The 19,184-nt window shown below is 37.5% G+C and overlaps 2 protein-coding genes across 2 annotated transcripts; one reads left to right on the top strand and one right to left on the bottom strand.

Annotated features, from left to right (window-relative positions):
- Positions 1-460: 460 nt before the first annotated feature.
- LOC137731875 (protein NEN4-like) lies at positions 461-1,776 on the top strand. Its single transcript, XM_068471122.1, has 5 exons — positions 461-913; positions 1,024-1,070; positions 1,191-1,254; positions 1,409-1,591; positions 1,684-1,776. Exons 1-5 carry the CDS (start codon positions 461-463, stop codon positions 1,774-1,776), a joined length of 840 nt encoding a protein of 279 aa, XP_068327223.1.
- A 1,207-nt stretch (positions 1,777-2,983) lies between these two features.
- On the bottom strand, positions 2,984-11,139 carry LOC137725257 (sulfate transporter 2.1-like). Its single transcript, XM_068463888.1, has 10 exons — positions 10,995-11,139; positions 10,671-10,848; positions 10,500-10,566; positions 10,147-10,380; positions 9,946-10,072; positions 9,290-9,576; positions 4,787-4,980; positions 4,526-4,614; positions 3,347-3,423; positions 2,984-3,124 (listed from the first exon to the last, which is right to left on the bottom strand). Exons 1-10 carry the CDS (start codon positions 11,137-11,139, stop codon positions 2,984-2,986), a joined length of 1,539 nt encoding a protein of 512 aa, XP_068319989.1.
- Positions 11,140-19,184: the final 8,045 nt, after the last annotated feature.

Raw genomic sequence — 19,184 nt, 5'->3', positions numbered from 1 at the left:
AGAGAGAGAGAGAGAGAGAGAGAAGGAAGGAAGCCTATTATGCAGGGAATAAACATATTCCTGTCCTCCTAGTAGACTATGCTTCAAATACTCCAACATCAGCAAGGCCTTCAATTGTAATGGGTTAAGATTACTTGTCCAAAGGAAGGCTCCCCCAAAAGGTTACCGTTTCAAAAGCAATACAATAACCGGAGGAAAAGCAAATCCCCGGAAGTGCTTTTGTGCATGACATCTTCAGGAAGCTAAGGACTAAAGGACCCCCTCATCCAAAGCCAAAGCCAAAGCCTAAGCTCTTGACTTACACCACAAGTAAATCCATCTCAAATAGGAGGAATACTCTTTCTTCAACTCTGGCCTTTCTCATTTCTTTTCGTTATGTATAACCTGCACATACAATGACAAAAACTACCAAAATCCAGAAACCCGAAAGACGGAAAAAACTAGCTATACCCTGATCAAAATGGATGCTTCTACGCCATCATTCAAACAAGGCACAACAGAGATTGTGTTCTTTGACATAGAAACAAATGTACCCAATAGAGCCGGACAAAGGTTCTGGGTTTTAGAGTTTGGTGCAATTGTAGTTTGCCCTCAGAAGCTTGTTGAGCTGGAAAGTTATAGCACGCTCATTAGGCCGGGGGACTTGTCTGCTGTGGCATTGAGGTCTGGCCGGTCCGAGGGGATCACACAGGAAACTGTTGTAGATGCACCCTTGTTTGAGGAAGTTGCCGATAAGATATTCAGCATGTTGAATGGCAGGGTGTGGGCAGGCCACAATATTCGAAGATTCGATTGTGTTAGGATTAAGGAGGCCTTTGCAGAGATCGGTAGGCCTGCACCTCAGCCAGTTGGGATGATTGATTCTTTAGGTGTGTTAACTGGTAAGTTTGGAAGAAGAGCTGGAAATATGAAGGTAAACGTAAATGTTAATTACAAATTGGGACCGTGAAATTTACTTACTTTTAACTTTTATAACGTTTGGCTGCAAAGCCAATCTTACTTGATCTATGCATATATGTTTAGATGGCAACATTGGCATCATACTTCAATCTTGGGCAGCAAAAGCACAGGTTGGCATGCAATACATTTTAATTTGTCGGAAGCTAAATTTTATTAATATTAAGTCAATAATGTTATGTCAGAAATTCATGTTTAATTTTATGTTTATGTAATTGTTCAAACATATATAGGAGCCTTGAAGACGTAAGGATGAACCTGGAGGTCCTCAAGAACTGTGCAACCGTGCTCTTTTTGGTACTACCACAAGAACATACATATATATATATATATATGTATCTTTTTTAATTTCATCTAATTTTCAGTTAATGGAATGAAAATTAGCCCTTAAACTTGATTAGTAGCCTTGTGATTGATGTTTCTGTATGTTTGTATGGTGTTGTGGAAATAGGAAGCGAGCCTCCCCGGTGTATTAAATGGAAACTGGCCTGGCTCTTCAACGATCACAACGCGGAGTAGAAGTAGCGGGAAATTGCCATGCAGAGAAGAAACTAGCCGCAAGTCTCCAACAACTACTGCTTCTATTGGTTCTCATAGAGCTGTTCCATATGCCTCAAGGGGGAGCTTGGCAAAGGTTTTAATTACTATAATTAATCTAATATCTTTAACTAAAATTCTTAATAAAAGTGAGATTAATTGATCATTAATTTTGAATTTTGAAAGCAGATGACAGAAAGGGTAAAGAATCTGTTGTGTAGAGCCCAAGGAAATCAGCCTCTTAACAACATCCTCAAGCATTCTCATTCCCTACTACGGTGAGACCGCGAAGGACGTCCATTTCAACAAGTTGCAGATGACCTCTTGGTAAACTGCCTGCCATCAAAATCACAGAAAGGAGAATTAAGAAGCTTTTGTTAAAGATGTTTGCCTTCAGAACTTAGGGAGGAAAATAAATTAGCAAACAATAACAACAGCTTAACCTTCGATTAATTGATTCAACCTTTTTTTTTACCTATATTCTGCCCTTTTAAGGCTGTTTTTCTTTTTGCCTCTTTCCGTCTTATTTCTTTGTACATAACTTGATTCGACTTAGTGGGTTTTAGTTTACATTAGTTAAAACAAACACGAATATTGAAGGAAGTTGATGTTGCACCGTCAAAGTAATTGGTAATAAAAGAGAGTAATCCAAATTTTCGATATGATGAGATAATTCTTCACATCACATCATCAACTAGCTCACACGAATTATAAATGAGCAATGAGTTTTCATCATGTAACTCGGTTCTAGCACATACTATACATAAAACCAGTTTAAGAAGTATCCTGTGAAGAAAACAATGAAGTTTATTTGTGTTTGATCCATTTTGACACAGATAGTTAACTAGTATTTTATATATAGAAGCACAAATTGATACAAAGCGGACACAACCTGTTAACTACGTACCATATGTAGGAGCCTCCCAATTATATTATCCCTTGAGTTGGGCACTTCGTACGGTTGCAGTAGTTTCAATGGTTGACGATATTTCAATGGTGGTTTGAGCCAACCAATCATAGTGGCAGGGACACAAATGATATATGGAAATTAACTTTACCCAGTCTTCACTGTTGGTCCTCTTAACATAACTACCCATCATTACATCCGCAGATTTAGCAAAATACATACGATTCGAAACACAGATCACTACATTACAAGTACGAAACATTACTTAGAACAAAGTTTTTATTGCATTAATATGTTACACACGTCCCTTACAATTGTATCACAAATCCACAACAATATAACCTAGCGCCAGTGGCAGATCAAGTTGCAACAATAAAGCCAAACATTTATTGTCTAGCTATTTGTGAACGAGGAGAGAGCGAGAAGATTGAAATCATCTTCTCATTATTCATACGTGTCCCATCTACACATATATGTACATAAGTGGGATGGGAGCTAGCACACATGACAAGCGACAAACAAGAGACCTAAATGAGAAAGATCGAGCGTTTTATCCAAAAGCTTTAGGTATAGCTACTTGCATTAGCAAGTGATGGCCATTTTTTCACTGGATCTCGCGTCCACTGCTTCTCCGACCGTCACGAAGACCCTTCCTCCAATTTTTTCCCCAAAGTTGGACAGCTTTAATTTGTGAATGACTTGCCACCTAGGGTTTTGCAACGGCTAACTGAGATACAAAGCGATAGGTCACAAGTTTAAAAATGCAAAGGACACTGTAAATACAAATAAAAATTGGATCTATTTCAAAAGTCAAAAGTCACTAAAAATTGATCTATTTCAAAAGATGGTCTATAAAATTGGACCTATTTCAAATTTTCCCATAATATAAACATGTAGGGCGTGTGCGCGCGCTTATACCTGAAGGGGGAAAAATCGATGTCTTACCTCAGTTCCTTCGGAGATCAAATTCTCATGCAGCTCCTCTAGAGTAGCTATTCCCGATGTATCAATGTTAATCAAATCTGTCATATAGAAAGGGGGAAAATCAAAGGAGAGGAGGTTATAAATCTCTTGAACTGCATATATGCACAATTATGTGCATGTTTATACATATATGCATATACATACACGCACACATACACACACACATGTATACATATATGCATATACACTGTATATGTACAGTCAATGGCTCATATATGCTAAATGGAATAGCTGTCCTTATACTGAAATTTGTAATGACTAATGATAGTGCATTAAAGAAAATAATGTCATAGGCCTACAAACAAATTTTAAATAATTGTGAAATTTGTACTTTCCTAATAGAAATCAATTTGTCCGAATGAGGATCCTCTCAGGATCCTCTTTGTGAGGATTCCAAGGATCATCCAATCACGTCTGTTTATTGTATATTGTGCGACCAGTTTTCGTCAGATACTATTTATATTCAATTTTAAATAAAAAAATTTACAATAATTTTTTACCATACGATGTACAATGAACGAACGTAATTGAAGGATCCTCGGGATCCTCACAAAGAGAATCCGGAAAGGATCCTCTTGGCATTGGTCCATTCTTATGTCAGCCAAATACTTTGTATTTATGCTCTTTTACCATTGAACACAACTATATATGGGACCGAGCACTTATGTACGGTATGTCTATGAGCAGATAGTATAAACATTTGTGTCCATACTAAACTAAATGATGTGTCACCAATAAGAAATAAACATGTTAATCAACACATAAATAACAATCTAATCATCAACTTTCATGTCATTTAGTTTACAAAATTTAGTTTACAAATTTAGTCTTTTGGGATATGTATAAGGGTTAATCATTTTGGGTTTAGAATTGGAAAGTGCTATTTACACACTTAGTCTTTTATCTTCCACACACCGTTATTAATCTTTTGCCATTGATATTTTATAATTCATTCAATCTGATGACCGAAAATTAAGAGCGAATGAGTGTGTGAATATCACTACTCTTAGAATTTAGTGAGATTAGGGTTTTTTTTCTATAAGAATAAATATAATTAAATGGACATCGAGAATGACTATAGTTTTAGTATCTAAGACTCTAAAGACATTGTCTCTAATTTTTTTTCGTTTAGCCACTTACTAGATATGTCAAGAATTACGAGTTGAATGGGCTCTTTGGTATGTCCTTTGGTGTCCTCCCCTTTCTTTGCAGTTATCCACCTTACAATCCTTGCATTTACAATACAATACAAACACATGTTAATCTTCATATATATGTTTTTAAGATTTATTAAATCTTATTCACCAAAAAAAAAAAAAAAAAAAAAAAAGAGAGAAGATTCATACTCTATATATATATATATATATATTTTTTTTTTTTTTTCTACAATTAAATAAATACCTTTCTCTAACCAAATTGGCATTTGCAAAACAAAACATGGTAGACTTGACACGTATTATTATGACTCCAGGAATTTTAACAGCTATAGGATATTGTGCAATGTTGCAAAACTTTTCAGTTCCAGGAAGTTTTCCAAGAGTTTCTCTGCCCGATCGAATTGAGATGATAATAATCTTTGTGAATGATATGGTCACCTGATCAAAACATACAGTTAACTGTTAGAGACATCTTTTGTGCATAAACATCGTTAAAGAGATGCCTACCAAACATATATAGATGCATATATATTTTGTCAGTGGTAAAAAGTATCAGAATCAGATAGTAAGAGTATGTTTAGCATTACTTCTATGAGACTAAATAACTTAAAATGATTCTCATAATGTTTAACATAAAAAATGTTTTAAAATATTAAAAGTTATAAACAATTTTTCGAAGAAATTAAGGTCACCAAAAAATCAATTGGCAATATGGAGAGTAGCTTGATAGTTATAAGCACATACAATGCCCTTTCTTTCCTCGATGTAGGATTTATAATCTTAACACTTTAGTGCTATTCCAAGAAACATGTCATTTTTTTGATAAAATTTTCAATGTTCTCCCAAGTAATAAAATGTTTATAAAAAAATGCTTTTGGAGATTGTTGTATTTGAATAAAAGAGATTATCAATTGAAATATTCTTTTGGTCACCTGGACCTATGAATGTTCCCTATTAGGAAATGAATATATTAAGAATAAGAATAATGAATGTACTTTTAAATGTTTTAATCTCAACTCTTGATATCAAATTTAGCGAAAAGTGACTATATATGTATCCTTGATTAGTAGGTGACAATAGAGCCGGATGCATTGAGGGGCAGGGGGGTCAGGTGGCCCCCTAAACTTCAGTGAATGTCCAGGGATAACTTGAGTGATGACCCTCCAAACTTCGGTGAATGTTCATGGATAATTACGGTTGTGCTCCTTTAAAGATTGGAGTTGGCTTCATATATGTCCTCCAACTGTAAGACTGGCTCTTCTCTTTCTTTTTTTTTTTTTTTTTTTTAATAAATATTACTTTGTCAAAACGACATAGTTTTGGACCCTTAGTTTAATAAAAAACATAAACACCAAGAGGCAAAAAAATAAACACATGGATGATGGATATGTTACTCGAGGGAGATCACGGCGTAGAGCTTAAAGAATCACAAACATCCATCATTATCATGTGGAGCTCTTTGTTGCTATTGTTGATAAGCAACTTGTGGAATTAAATAGTCGCTTGATGAGGTAAATATAGAGTTGCTTCTTTGTTTAGCAAGTTTGAGCCCAAATGATTCATTCTCGGCTTTTGATGAACAAAAGCTAATTTGTTTTGCTCATTTTATCCGAATGAATTTACTACTTGTCAACTCTTGGCACTTGAAGATCAACTTGGGCATTATATTCTTGATATGTGTTCAGGTAGTGAATTTTCTCAATTGAAAGGAATTGGTAACCTTGCAAAAAAAAAAAAAACAAAAAGAAAAAAAAAAACGGTGGAGACGGGGAGGATCAGAGTATATAATCATGTGTATTTGCTAATTACATTGGCTTTGGTTCTACCAGTTGCTACTGTTTCAGTGGAGAGAGCTTTCTTCTGCTATGAATATTGTGAAGATTCCAATGCGTAACCGAATGAGAGATCAATGGTTGAGTGATAGCATGGCGGTTTATATCGAGAGCAATGTTTTTTTCTTCGATTGACAATGAAGCTATAATGCAACGTTTTCAAAATATGAAATCACGTCAGGGACTATTGTAACTTATATTGTTATTTGTTATATAAGTTATAAATGATAAAACTATGATTTAATTTTAAGGTTATTATATGTCTAAAAATTTTTTGTAAACTTTTACATGCGACCCCCTGAAATATTTTTTCTGGATCTGCCACTGGGTGACAAAAAAAACAGATGAAATTCTAGAATTGACATGTGAAACACGATTCATGGAAGAGGTGCCTAGAAATATTTACCAAAAAAAGAGATGCCTTCAATTCAATTAATTTAATCATATGCTTCTATCTCCTAGGAACAAGATAAATTATTCTGTGTATGGTAATATGAAATGATATCGTACCAAACTGGCTACGTGTGATAAAAGAATTTATAGTTTGCGTTCCACCTCAAAATTATTTGCTCGTTCCTCGTATCCCACTCATCTACTTTTTAGTTATTTTTGGGCATTGTTATTTTGTTTTTTTTTTTTTTTTTACTTATTTTACAAATGTAATGTTGCACAAAATGATACATTTGACACTATTATTTGGTTGAGATTCACTTACGTAGATATCTATCTTATGTGTCTTTTTTTTTTTTTTTTTTTTTGGTCGAAAATGAAGCTTCATTAATGAAAGGAAGATACAATTTGTGCTAGAAATATCTAAACCTAAACAGAGCACAAAGCCCTACACAACAAAGCAAACATAAGATAGAGGACAAGACCAAACAAGGAGAGCTACAAATTTAGCTATAAAGAGAGGCCCACACTGATTTAGGCTCGTAGGCTAGGGCTAGGTTGGTTTGAAACGGTTTGGTTTTTTTCCAAAACTAAAACCGAACCAAAATTTAGGTTCAGTTCGGTTCGGTTCAATTTTTTACGGTTTTGGTGTTTTTCAGTTCGGTTTCGATTTATTTTCGATTTTTTCCATGAATTTTTTTTTTTTTTTAATCTGGAAGAAATCTGCAACGATTGAGCAGTGAAGATGCAGGAACTTCTGCATCAAGTGAATACGAACTGGGACAATTGGCCATGGATCTGACATTATTGGATGTCAGTGCGTCTTTCTTGTTGTGGATTTGAGAGCTCTCGCAGAGAAAACGCATGCATGTGTTAAATCTTTGATTTTTCCATGAAAATAAACCCAATAGAACTAAATAGCAGCCAGGAGAGATTTTTACCTTGGGGGTTTATCTTTAGTCCCAAACCTCTCGTCAGCCATGGCAACACTTATGCATCTGTTGCCAAATTGGAAGATTATAATATGAAAAACCCCAACAAAATAATTAAAAGAAAAACCCATTTTAATATAGAAAATCACAATATAAATCATATTCACTTTGATTCGAAAATTACCTGTGAGAGATCGGAAAACCCAGATTAGAATCTCCCAATTCGGAGGGGTTCTGATTCGAAAGGGGGGGGGGGTGGGAGGGAAAATCATGGTTTGGAAGAAGGAATCCGTGAGGAGGACTGGAGAAGACTGGAGAGAGTGATTTGGAGGAAGAGAGGAAGGGGAGAAAGAGAGAGATTGAGGAAGCAAAGGCAGAGACTCAAGGAAGAAGCGGTGGAGGGGAGGGAGAGAGTTTGAGAAAAGGTGAAAAACTGAAATGGGAGTGTGATTGACGGCTAGGGTTTGTAACTTAAGAAATTTTATAAAGCGTTAAATATTAGAAACCTATAAATAAATTACCGGTACAATTATAACAACATAAAGCTTACAGTCAAGTTGCTTTGAAGCAACTACCCAACCTGGAGGTTAGGGGTTCAAACCTTGATGCTAACATGTTTTTGATTATTTTTTTATGAATTTTTTTATTCGGTTCGGTCCGGTTCGATTTTCGGACCTTAAAAACCAAAATCGAAACCGAACTGGCCAGATTCGGTTCGGTTTGGTTTTGGCAGTTTCTGTTCGGTTTTTTTCAGCTTTGGTTTGGTGCAGTTTTCGATATGTTTTGGTTTTCGGTTTTTTGAAACCGTAGACTACAAAAGAAACAATAAACAGTGAAACCCTCAAATCCTGAAGCCAAAAACCAGTCACCACCTCCACAATCGTCGTTACCTCTGCGAAGAAAGACATCGCACCAAATAGAAAAATGCACCCGAACCAAGACCCAGATTTGAGAGTATTGCAGTAATCAATCCACCAAGAGCCAAAGCCACCATAGCCACACCTACAAGAAAAGTCACCAAACATAATAGGGGGAGGGGGAGGGCGAAGGGGGTGTGTAAAACACCCTTGTTCTGTCGTGAATCGTTCCACACTTCACCCAATTTTTCTGGTAAGCCAAATCAATAGTGGGCTGTGCGGGTTGGGTCTTCATTCAAGATAGAGCCCAATACTCGTAGATCTAAATCATGGTTCAGAGTTGGGAAAGATGAAGGGCAGCAGGAGGGAGGTAGGAGAACAAGGTGTGATGGGGAGGGATGGGGGAGTTGACGGTGTGTGACCGATGATTGAGGTGAGGGAACAAAACAATACTTTGTGAGATGAAGAGAAAGTCATCAAGCACTATACAAGCCAGGAAAGTCTACCCTATCAACCTTCCAAAGTAGTGGTGCTTTTTTCTTTCTTTTTTTCAGGAAAGTTGGTAAACATATGGCTAAGAGTTGTGATTAATTAAAATGTGTTCTATTTGCTGACCCAAAAAATAAAAATTAAAAGGGTCCTGTCCTGTCATACTTTTATACATGGATTATATATGCAAACATATGCATCGATCTACTGTTGCACACATAAAGTAATTAAGAGAGCTATATGTTACCGCAACTAGAAGGCCAATCTCCACGGACGCAAATAGGACCCCAAAGAAGGCTCCAATGCAAGCCAAGAAATCTAGCCTATCAACCTTCCAAATTTTGTAGACTTCACTCAGGTTAATAAGTCCGGGCAGTGCAGAGAGAATAATTGAAGCAAGGATTGCTGTTAGTGTGTAATACAAGAGCTTTGTCAAAAACTGCAGTGAGATGATCACAGTAATGGCCATGACCACGTTTGACACTGGAGTTTCACAACTGGCACTGAAGTTTACGGCAGTACTTGAGAATGAACCTGTTCATGATCATGATATAAACGAAAAGGAACTGAATTATTATTGATGAAGTATCATTCTTATTGATGAAGTTATTTGTAGCATCTCAACTGAGCATGCGGTACTGTCTGACAGTGCAATTAAAAATCGTTTTAAGATAAGAAAAAATACTTTCCGCAGTTTTGCGAAAAAACTGTTTTACTAAGAATAAAAGTGCTTTTAGCAAAAACACTGTTTAGAAAAAAACATTGATAATTAAGAAAATGTGTGTCCTAGAGAAGCATGGTCAAATGAGCTGTAAATAGAAGCAATTTGTGTTAGAAGGATGGTACAACTGTTAGTTCGGTGAGAATATTGCACATAGTCAGTACTCTTCTATCCATGCTTACCGGCTGCAACATAGCAAGAAGTACAGGATCCCACTATGTTCATGAATCCCATTGATATCATTTCTTTGTTTCCATCTATGAGGTACCCTTTCATGGATGAGAAAGATCTTCTAACTGCAATTGCTTCCTGTATTTTGACAAAATATAAAAATTAGTAAACCATTCATTAATTTGTTGTTCAGTAATATATATGATACAAACCGTGAGTGCAACAAGGGCGACTATGAGCCCAACTTTAGCCACATCCCCAACATGGGGGCTGTTCATCTGTAACAGATTCATCGAGCTAGGGTTCAAGCCATCTTTGATGTGTTTAACAATTTTAATTCCATGTTTATCTCCTCGTGTTAGATAAACAATCAGAGTCGATAGTATAACGGATAGGAGAGGAGCAACGGTTGGCAACCGGAAAAGTGTCTTCTTCCTTTTATTACCCTGCAAGTGTACGTTCATTGAAATTTGGTGCGTAAAATGAATAAATAGTTACCCCATTAATTAATTAGAACAACAGCTTGCAAAACAATAATAGCTAACACGTTCGAAGTGTTACTCACCAGAAATCTAGAGATTAGGATGAAACACAGGAATGAGCAGCCAATGATAAAATCATGAGGACTCCACTGCAATTGAAGTTAAAAGAAAATGAATGATTGGATAACTTTTATATGGATATTATTTTAATATAAGGAATCATTTCTTTTCCTTGGAGAAAAATAAAAGATAAAGGGTGATGGAAAGATGCCCAAACAGCTTCCATAACAGATTTAATATCAGTGTTGATTGGAAAGTGAGTGATCCCAAGTAATGCTTTTAGTTGTTGAAGACCGATTATGATGGCTGCTCTGCCCACGAACCCTACTATTGGAGCGTGAGAAAGAAAATCCACAAGAAATCCCAATCTGATAAAAGAAGGGTAAGTTTAAGTTTAAGAAATATCCGAAAAAATATTTGGACAACTCCGCGCACATGTACAATATACGATGCTTAAGTCATTGCTAAAGAGCCCTAATACTCCGCATAGTCTAATCCAGTACAGTCGAATACCCTGAAGAGTCCGAACGCAGCTTGAAAAATACCGGTGAAAAAAGTTGCAGTGAGGACGAGCTTGGTGTAAGCAATAGGATCACCCCTGGGGTCTTGTAACTTCTGGATCATTGAGGGAAAAAGAAGCGAAATCAACAATATTGGTAGCATGATTCAAACCAAGCTAAGGCGCCACAACTACCTTGTGTGGAGGTCTCTCTTTGAACCGATCTTTCGCCATTACAAACTCACCGGCATCGTTGATGGATATGAACCTCCACCTCCTCGTTTTCTTACTAATATTTCTGGAAATCTCATTCAGATTCCGAATCTGGAGTTCGATCTCCGATACGAAAAGGATCAAAACATCATCATATGGATCAATTCCACACTTTCTGAAGATCTAATTCCATTTACAGTTGGTGTTCAATCTGCGCGTGATCTCTGGCTTAAACTTGAGAAACAATTTTGCGGTGTCTCTCGTTCTCACATCCATCAGCTGCGCACGAATCTTCAATCTGCAACCAAAGGTTCATTCTCAATTTCTGAGTACTTGCAGCACATCAAGGAGGTTACTGATGTTCTTGCTGCGGCTGGTACTCCAGTTGAAGATTATATCTACTTCTCATCATTCTCAATGGCCTTCTTGATGAATATGACTCTTTTGTGGACTTGGTTCAGTATCGATTGGCTGATACTTGTGTTGATGATCTTCATGGCCTCTTGCTTAGCAAAGAAATGGCACTTGCTCGCAAGAAACAATCTCAAGGATCTTCCCCTGCTGACTCCTATCAAGCTCTCAATTCTGGTCAAGCACCTTCAAATCTCCCTCCCTTGCTTCCTACACCTCAAGCATACACTGCTCAACACAACAATCCTTCTTATTCCACCATAGGCAATTTTCAACGCCATAACAATTCTTCCAATCGTGGTGGAAATGGATATTGATCCAATGGCTACAACAATAATTCTTACAATCAAGGAGGCAATCGTGGTGGTTTTCGTCAATTCAATAATAATTTCAAAGTCAATCCTTGCCAAATTTGTGAAGATCTAACTCACCTTGCCATTGATTGCCCCAATCGAATGAATCCTAATTTTCAAGGCCGAGTTCCACCAGCTAAACTTGCAATGTATGCTAACACCAACTTTTCTTCTCCACCTTCATGGCTGCTTGACTCCGGTGCCAGCTCTCACATGACCAATAATCTCAACAATCTTCAGAATCCACAGCCCTACAATGGCCCTGACAATGTGTATATGGGAGATGACCAAGGTTTGCCAATTCTCCACTTTGGCTCTACTTCTCTTCATACACCTACTGCCACCATTCATTTAAACAATGTGTTGCATGTTCCACAATTAAAGCATGATCTACTTTCTGCAAATATGTTTTTTCGGGATAATTGGTGTTCATTGACTCTAAATCCTTTTGACTTCAATGTCAAGGATCTTACTACGGGGATGATGCTTTTTAGAGCTCCTGTTCGACGAGATCTCTATCCTTTCTATGCATCTTCTCAATCTTCAACATCATATCATGCTAATACTGCAATAAAAGCCTCTCCTACTACCTGGCATCAACGTTTGGGGCATCCAATGTTCAAGACTTTGCGATATGTGTTATCAAATTCTACCTTGCCTACCTTTAATTCCATTAAATAGTTTTTTCTGTTCGAATTGTGTTCTAGGAAAATGTGTCAAGTTACCATTTCAAAATTCAATCTGTAATACATATAGACCTTTAGAGTTGGTTCATGCAGATGTTTGGGGACTAGCTCTATTGCTTTCTGTAAGTGGCTATCGGTTTTATGTCATCTTTGTTGATGATTTTACAAAGTATACTTGGTTGGATCCATTTAAGTATAAATCAGATGTATTTTAGACTTTTACTGAATTTCAAAAACTTGTTGAAGACTTGTCTAGTTATAAAATTGGAACCCTGAGATCTGATTCAGGGGGTGAGTTTCTTAGTTTTGGTTTCAAGAATCATCTGTCTGTTCATGGTATTCAGCATCAACTGAGTTATCCTCATACACCCCAGCAGAATGGTTGTGTAGAAAGAAAGCACAGACATATTGTCTAAACTGCCATGACATTTCTCATTGCTTCTAAGGTTCCTCATTATTTCTGGGTAGAAGCTTTCCTTACTACAGTTTATTTGATTAAGAGACTCCCTCCAGTGTCCAACTCTTCACTTTGGGAACAACTCTTCAAAAAATGTCCAGATTATTCTCATCCTAGAATTTTTTGTTGCAGTTGTTTCCCTTGGCTTAAACCTTACACTCAGTCAAAACTAGACCCCAAGAGCAAGCCTTGTGTCTTCATTGGTTGCAGCCTTTTTCATAAAGGTTATAGATGCTTGGATCCAACTACAAATCGCATATATATTTCCAGATATGTTCACTTTGATAAAGCCACATTTCCCTTTCATAATCCTAACCTTCTACAGGTTCACTCTCAACATTCTACAGGCTCCTCATCACCTCATTCCTCCCCATTTTCCCTCACCTTTCTCAATCTTTACTCTTCATCTCAGCATTTTCCCACTTCCCAATCTACATATATCTCTCCAATTCCTATAGTTGTCCCAAGTTCAACTTCAAATACAAACCCTGCACCAATTCCTCCTACCCTACCAAAATCTCAATCACCTTACACACTTTGCACCAACTTTTTCTGCCCTACCAGATCCTGCACCTACCACTGCCTCCATTCACCCTATGCAAACTTGATCAAAATCAGGGATCTTTAAACCTAAAGCATTTACAGCCACTAAACATCCACTTCCACCTTACATTGACACTGAGTTTATCTCATCTACATATATTCAGGCATCCAAGTCTCCCCATTGGAGAACTGCAATGCAGGATGAATTTAATGCCCTGCAAACCACTAGAACCTAGAAACTTGTGCCTCCTGACTCCACCTACATTATTGTTGGTTGTAAGTGGGTTTTTAGAATCAAAAGAAAACCTAATGGTTCTGTGGACAGATACAAAGCTAAACTTGTTGCTAAAGGGTACAATCCACTAGAAGGTATTAATTACAGTGACACCTTTAGCCTAGTGGCTAAACCAGTGAACATTTGAATACTTCTCACTCTTGCAGTTCAATCAAACTGGTTCCTGCATAAATTGGATGTCAGCAATGCATTCTTGCATGTTTTTTGAAAGAAAATGTCTACATAGCTCAACCTCTTGGCTTCATTGATCAAGACCATCCTAATCATGTTTGTCATTTACAAAAGTCCCTCTATGGTCTAAAGCAAGCACCACGAGCCTGGTTTGAGAAGCTTCAATGTGCATTATTGACTATAGGGTTTCAAGCTTCTCAATCTGATCATAACTTATTTGTCATCAAACAGCCTATCTTTTTTTTGGTATTAGTCTATGTAGATGACATTATAGTCACAGGACCCTCCTCTACTGCCTATGCTAATGTGATTACTCAACGTAGTACTTAGTTTCCAGTTAAGGATTTAGGTGATTTGCACTATTTTCTTGGCTTTGAAGTTATTAGATCTTTAAAAGGCATTTTTCTTTATCAATCCAAATATATTTTGGTTCTTCTCAAAAGAACAAAAATGGATGGTGCAAGACCTTGTCATACACCTCTTGGTTTTGCTAAATTGGATCTCACAGGATCTCTATTACACAATCCTGAAGAATATAGATCCATAGAAGGAGCACTTCAGTATCTTACTTGGACCTGTCCTGATCTATCCTTTGCAGTCAACCTAGTGTGTCAGTTTATGCACTCTCCTCGAGAACCACACTTTCAGGCAATTAAACGCATCCTTCGATATCTAAAAGGAACTCTTGGCTATGGCTTATGGTTTCCCAAATCAACTTCACCTCTTCCAATTAGAGCATATTCTGATGCTGATTAGGCCGGATGTCCTTGGGATCAACGTTCTACTGGTGGTTTTTGTATTTCTCTTGGTTCATCTATCATTAGTTGGAGTGCCAAGAAACAACATATTGTTGCTCGTTCCTCCATAAAGGCTAAGTATAGATCCCTTGCTCATACTGCTGCAGAATTGACATGGATATGCAAACTGTTCACAGATATTAGGTTTCAGTTGCATTCTGCACCTCAGATGTGGTGTGACAATATTTCAGCTATTGCATTGGCTTCCAACCCAGTGTTTCATGCTCTTACTAAGCATATCGAGATCGATTATCACTACATCAGAGAACTCGTTCTTGCCAAACTTCTCATAGTTCAGTTTGTGTGCAGCAAGGATTAAATTGCTGACATTCACACCAAAGCTCTTCCCAGGTAGCGATTTCTTCATCTTCGTACCAAGCTTTCACTTCAACCTTATTCGTTTAGCTTAAGGGGGTGTGAAAAGAAAGTTACTGAAGAGCTGTCAACAGTTAGTTAGGAAAGTTACCCTTTTGTAATTTACCCTTTCTGTTAGTTTGTTGTATTTTAACTTTCCTACAAATACTCTTTGTAACTTAATCATTAAATGATGAAATGAAATAATTTCTCAATAGTTTCATGCATGCATGTTCGATAACTTATTTCGTTACCTAAGGAACGCAGAGACTTGCTATAGTTAAACTGCCATTAAACCATTCTTGAATTTTGAAATGTTGTAGCTTCTACCCCATAAAAGAATAGGAAATATCTCGTGCAGCACAGAGACTACACTTTTGAGTGTTGGTTGATTCTTGAGAGATAAGTACTTTTTTCGACAACACGAAACAGTATCCTTTATAGAATCCATGAGCTGATGCCATAGACATGGGGGTTCAAGACTATTAAGCACCCACTGAGACCTCTCAACAGGGCCGCTGTTTTTCTCAAGGTCAAGATCAACGTCAAGCCTTTCCTCAACAATATATGAGGTAGTGCTTGAATTTTTGAAGTGTTGGGGAAACCTGGAACTGGATAGGTATCTTTGGGACTAATTTTTAGATGAGGCTACTTATCAGAAGATGGAAGATTTAGGCACCAAAGTATACAAAGTTTTATGCTTAAGTGCATGTCCAATCTTGATTGAAGGATCTTATAAAACCATCAAAAAAGGTGAATTTAATGTTGAGAGAACTTTTTTAAGCAAAAATCTATTACAGGTCCACATAAATTAGATTTAGTGTGGAGGCTAGAGAAAAGACTTAGTGGAATGCATACTTTTTCAAAACAACATATTAGGTATCTTTAACGTGGCCATGGTGGCATTTCAGAGACCAAACCTGAGATAAATTATGTGAAGTTGTTTGCCTATACTCATTTTGTTTATATATATTGATCAGTCAATTTAGAACTTTCTTGTGGTATTTCAGAGACCAAACGTGAGGTAAATTATATGAAGTTGTTTGCCTATAATTGAAAGTGAAGCACCTTATTATTTATGAGGTGACTAAAGCATAATTGTTAAAACTGATTTAAAACCATATATAGCCATCCCATGCTTGTTTGAATATAAGATTTGATGGAATCTTAATATGGCATCTTTTGGACTTGGATTAGTCCTAACACCTAAGGTAATAATTAATAGTACAGGTTTAGATAGGGACTGGCACTCCTTGTGAATAAAAATTATGAAGCAGTTGGTATTGCAGTTGGCATTAAAACTCTTCGAAAGAAATGTATATAAGCGTATATGCATTCTATAATAATTAAAGATGCCTGTAACTTTCTTAGTACCATACCCTACCCCAAACTATCAGCCTTCATGTGTGGCAAGACCTCCTTTGTCCCTTTCCTTTCTCCATTTCACCCCCCTTCTTTCTAAGTTACATCTATTCTATTGTTGGTGTAACGATTTAACGATGAAATCCCAATTCAGTTTTTGAGCTCTCAAATAAGGATTACTCAACAAGGTCTTGGCATCGAGAAAATCCTTGGAGATGTAGTATACCAGAGACTGCCAGGTAGATGTATAGGTCTTCCCTATATGCTGCTTAGATAGTAGTGGTGGTGAAGGGAGGTAATCCTTCAAATTTTGAAAAGCTTGCTCACACTTGTCGTTCTACTTGACTTGTTACCCCCTTCCTTTTTAAAGCCTTGAAAAAGATTACATTTGTTTGTTGAATGTGATAGGAAATGCTTAAGGGCCACAACTTTGCTAGTGAGGCTCTGTATTTCCTTGGTCACTGACGAAGACTTCATGTCTAGCATGACCTTTTTTTTTCCTCAGATGGGCATTGATTCCTCGCTGACTCATAAAGTACCTTAAGAATCGACCCGAGGAGACGCTGAATGTGTACTCGGTCTGATTCAACTTCATCCTATACTTTTCAAAATGTCGAAAGCTTTGGCCAAGTTGGTGATATAATCTTCATGCTTTAGGCCCTTGACCATGATGTCATCCACGTAAACTTTTATGGATTCACTAATGAGGTCGTTGAACATCTTGTTGACTAGCCGTTGATAGGTCATGCCACCATTTTTTTGGCTGAATGGCAAGACTTATTGTAGTAAGTCCCTTGCTCGATGATGAAGAGGTCTTGATTTTATCCAGCTCAAGTGTCATGATTTGATTGTAATCGTAATCGGTGTCGAGAAAGTTGAGTAGTTGGTTGCTGAAAGTTGAGTTCACTAGGATGCCAATGCCTGGGATAGGGAATAGGTATTTCAGACTAGCCTTGTTAAGGTCTATGTAGTCAACACTGACTTGTTTCTTGTCAGGACCTTCCTTGAGGACCAGGACGACATTGGCTAACCATTATGAATAAGGTACCTTATTGATAAAGTTGGCCACAAGAAGCTTGTTGATCTCGGCTTCGATGATGTTAGTTTGTTTTGGGGTAAAAGTGTCACCGTTTCTGCGCAACTGGCTTGGCCAATGGGTTTACGTGGAGCTTATGGTAAGCTATCTTGGGGTCGATCCTTGGTAGGTCCGAAGGTAACCAGGCAAAAACATCTTTGTTAACGTGAAGGAAAGGCTGTAAGTTCTTGCTTTTTCCGGTATCGAGTCGGAAGCTTATGCGCTAAGCCTACTTGGGGAGTTCAGGATTAAGATAAATGCCATCTGCCTAACCTCATAGGAGGCATTAAGATGAGGCGGTCTGCTGACCTTCGGGCTATGATTGCTACGCGAAACTGGTTGAGGTATGTCACTTATCCGTTGCACACGCAAGGGCGAAGATAGGGTGAATTCCTTGTGCTTGGCCTCTTTCAAACCTTGTATAACACATCTCTAGTTCATGGCTCAATTGCCATAGATTTTCCCTACTATGCCCCCTGAGTTGTGAAAACGGACTTTGAGGTAGTTGTTGTCTGAAGACGAGTCAATCTTGTTCTTTCAAGGCATAAATTTCCTCTACTTCACCCCTAGTAGAGAGATGGCTTATCAATGACCATGAAGGTCTTAGCACTGACAATATGCAAGGGTTAGACATCCAGGATAATGGTGCCTATAGTGGTCAATGTGGATCCATTAAAAGTATAAAGTATTTTCACCTGTTTGTTAATGTCATTCACTAACCTTATCTTTTACACTGCAGAGAGTTGTAAGATGTTAGCCATGCTGCCTTCATCAATACAGATATGGTCAACCTCAGCATAACTGATTTGGTTGGTGACGATTATGGCATTGTCATAGAGCATGTAGATTCTAATGTGATCATTCTTGGAGAATGTGATGATAGTGTCGTCGATCACTTCAAATTTTTGTTCTACAATACATTGAGGGCCTTTTGGATTTTCTTTTTTCTCTCCTTGGATTTTTATCCAAGGTATTTTTATTCATTGAAGATAGTATTGACTTGTAGAACCTTATGTTGGGGCGGTTTTCCATCATTCAGCTTCTCGATCTGCTTCATCGCGTTGCGGGTGATGAACTTGTCAACCTTTTCCTCCTTGGCAATTTCTTGAGGTAGGTTTTCCATTTCCTACATGTCTCTAGAGTGGCACATACCACATGATACAAATAGTAGAGTGAATGTCATTTTCTAGGGATCGTCCTTCAAAAGAGGTGGCCTCTTAAGCCAGAGTTCGTTTTTGGTCGCTTTATTGATCAGATGGACTGGCGCAGTGAACTTGGTGAAAGTCCTTGGTTGAATCTTCATTTGTACAGCACGACTTGTGTTTGTCATCATCCTTGGGCTTTGACAAGCTCTTATGGTCTGCGCCTTTGTGGGCGGTTTCTGAGTTTATCTTGTAGATGTCGGCAACTTTATTGGTGCAATTCTTATCGTTCGACAATGAAGGAAAGTTTTATTATTCTAAGTTCATGGAGCAACATATTACATGCATTT

Source organism: Pyrus communis, chromosome 1 (assembly GCF_963583255.1).
Source record: "Pyrus communis chromosome 1, drPyrComm1.1, whole genome shotgun sequence".
NCBI lineage: Eukaryota > Viridiplantae > Streptophyta > Magnoliopsida > Rosales > Rosaceae > Pyrus > Pyrus communis.
The sequence above is the reverse complement of the archived record's forward strand: the minus strand, read 5'-3'. Positions and strand labels throughout refer to the sequence as shown.

Excerpts from the sequence above, each read along its gene's own strand:
- LOC137731875 (XM_068471122.1), top strand. The coding sequence starts at position 461 with ATGGATGCTTCTACGCCATCATTCAAACAAGGCACAACAGAGATTGTG. Across the intron at positions 1,071-1,190 it reads CTTGGGCAGCAAAAGCACAG|GAGCCTTGAAGACGTAAGGA; the intron begins GTTGGCATGCAA and ends AAACATATATAG. Across the intron at positions 1,592-1,683 it reads CAAGGGGGAGCTTGGCAAAG|ATGACAGAAAGGGTAAAGAA; the intron begins GTTTTAATTACT and ends TTTTGAAAGCAG.
- LOC137725257 (XM_068463888.1), bottom strand. The coding sequence starts at position 11,139 with ATGCTACCAATATTGTTGATTTCGCTTCTTTTTCCCTCAATGATCCAG. Across the intron at positions 10,567-10,670 it reads TGGGCATCTTTCCATCACCC|GTGGAGTCCTCATGATTTTA; the intron begins TTTATCTTTTAT and ends ACTTCAATTGCA. Across the intron at positions 3,125-3,346 it reads TGATCTCCGAAGGAACTGAG|CCGTTGCAAAACCCTAGGTG; the intron begins GTAAGACATCGA and ends TATCTCAGTTAG.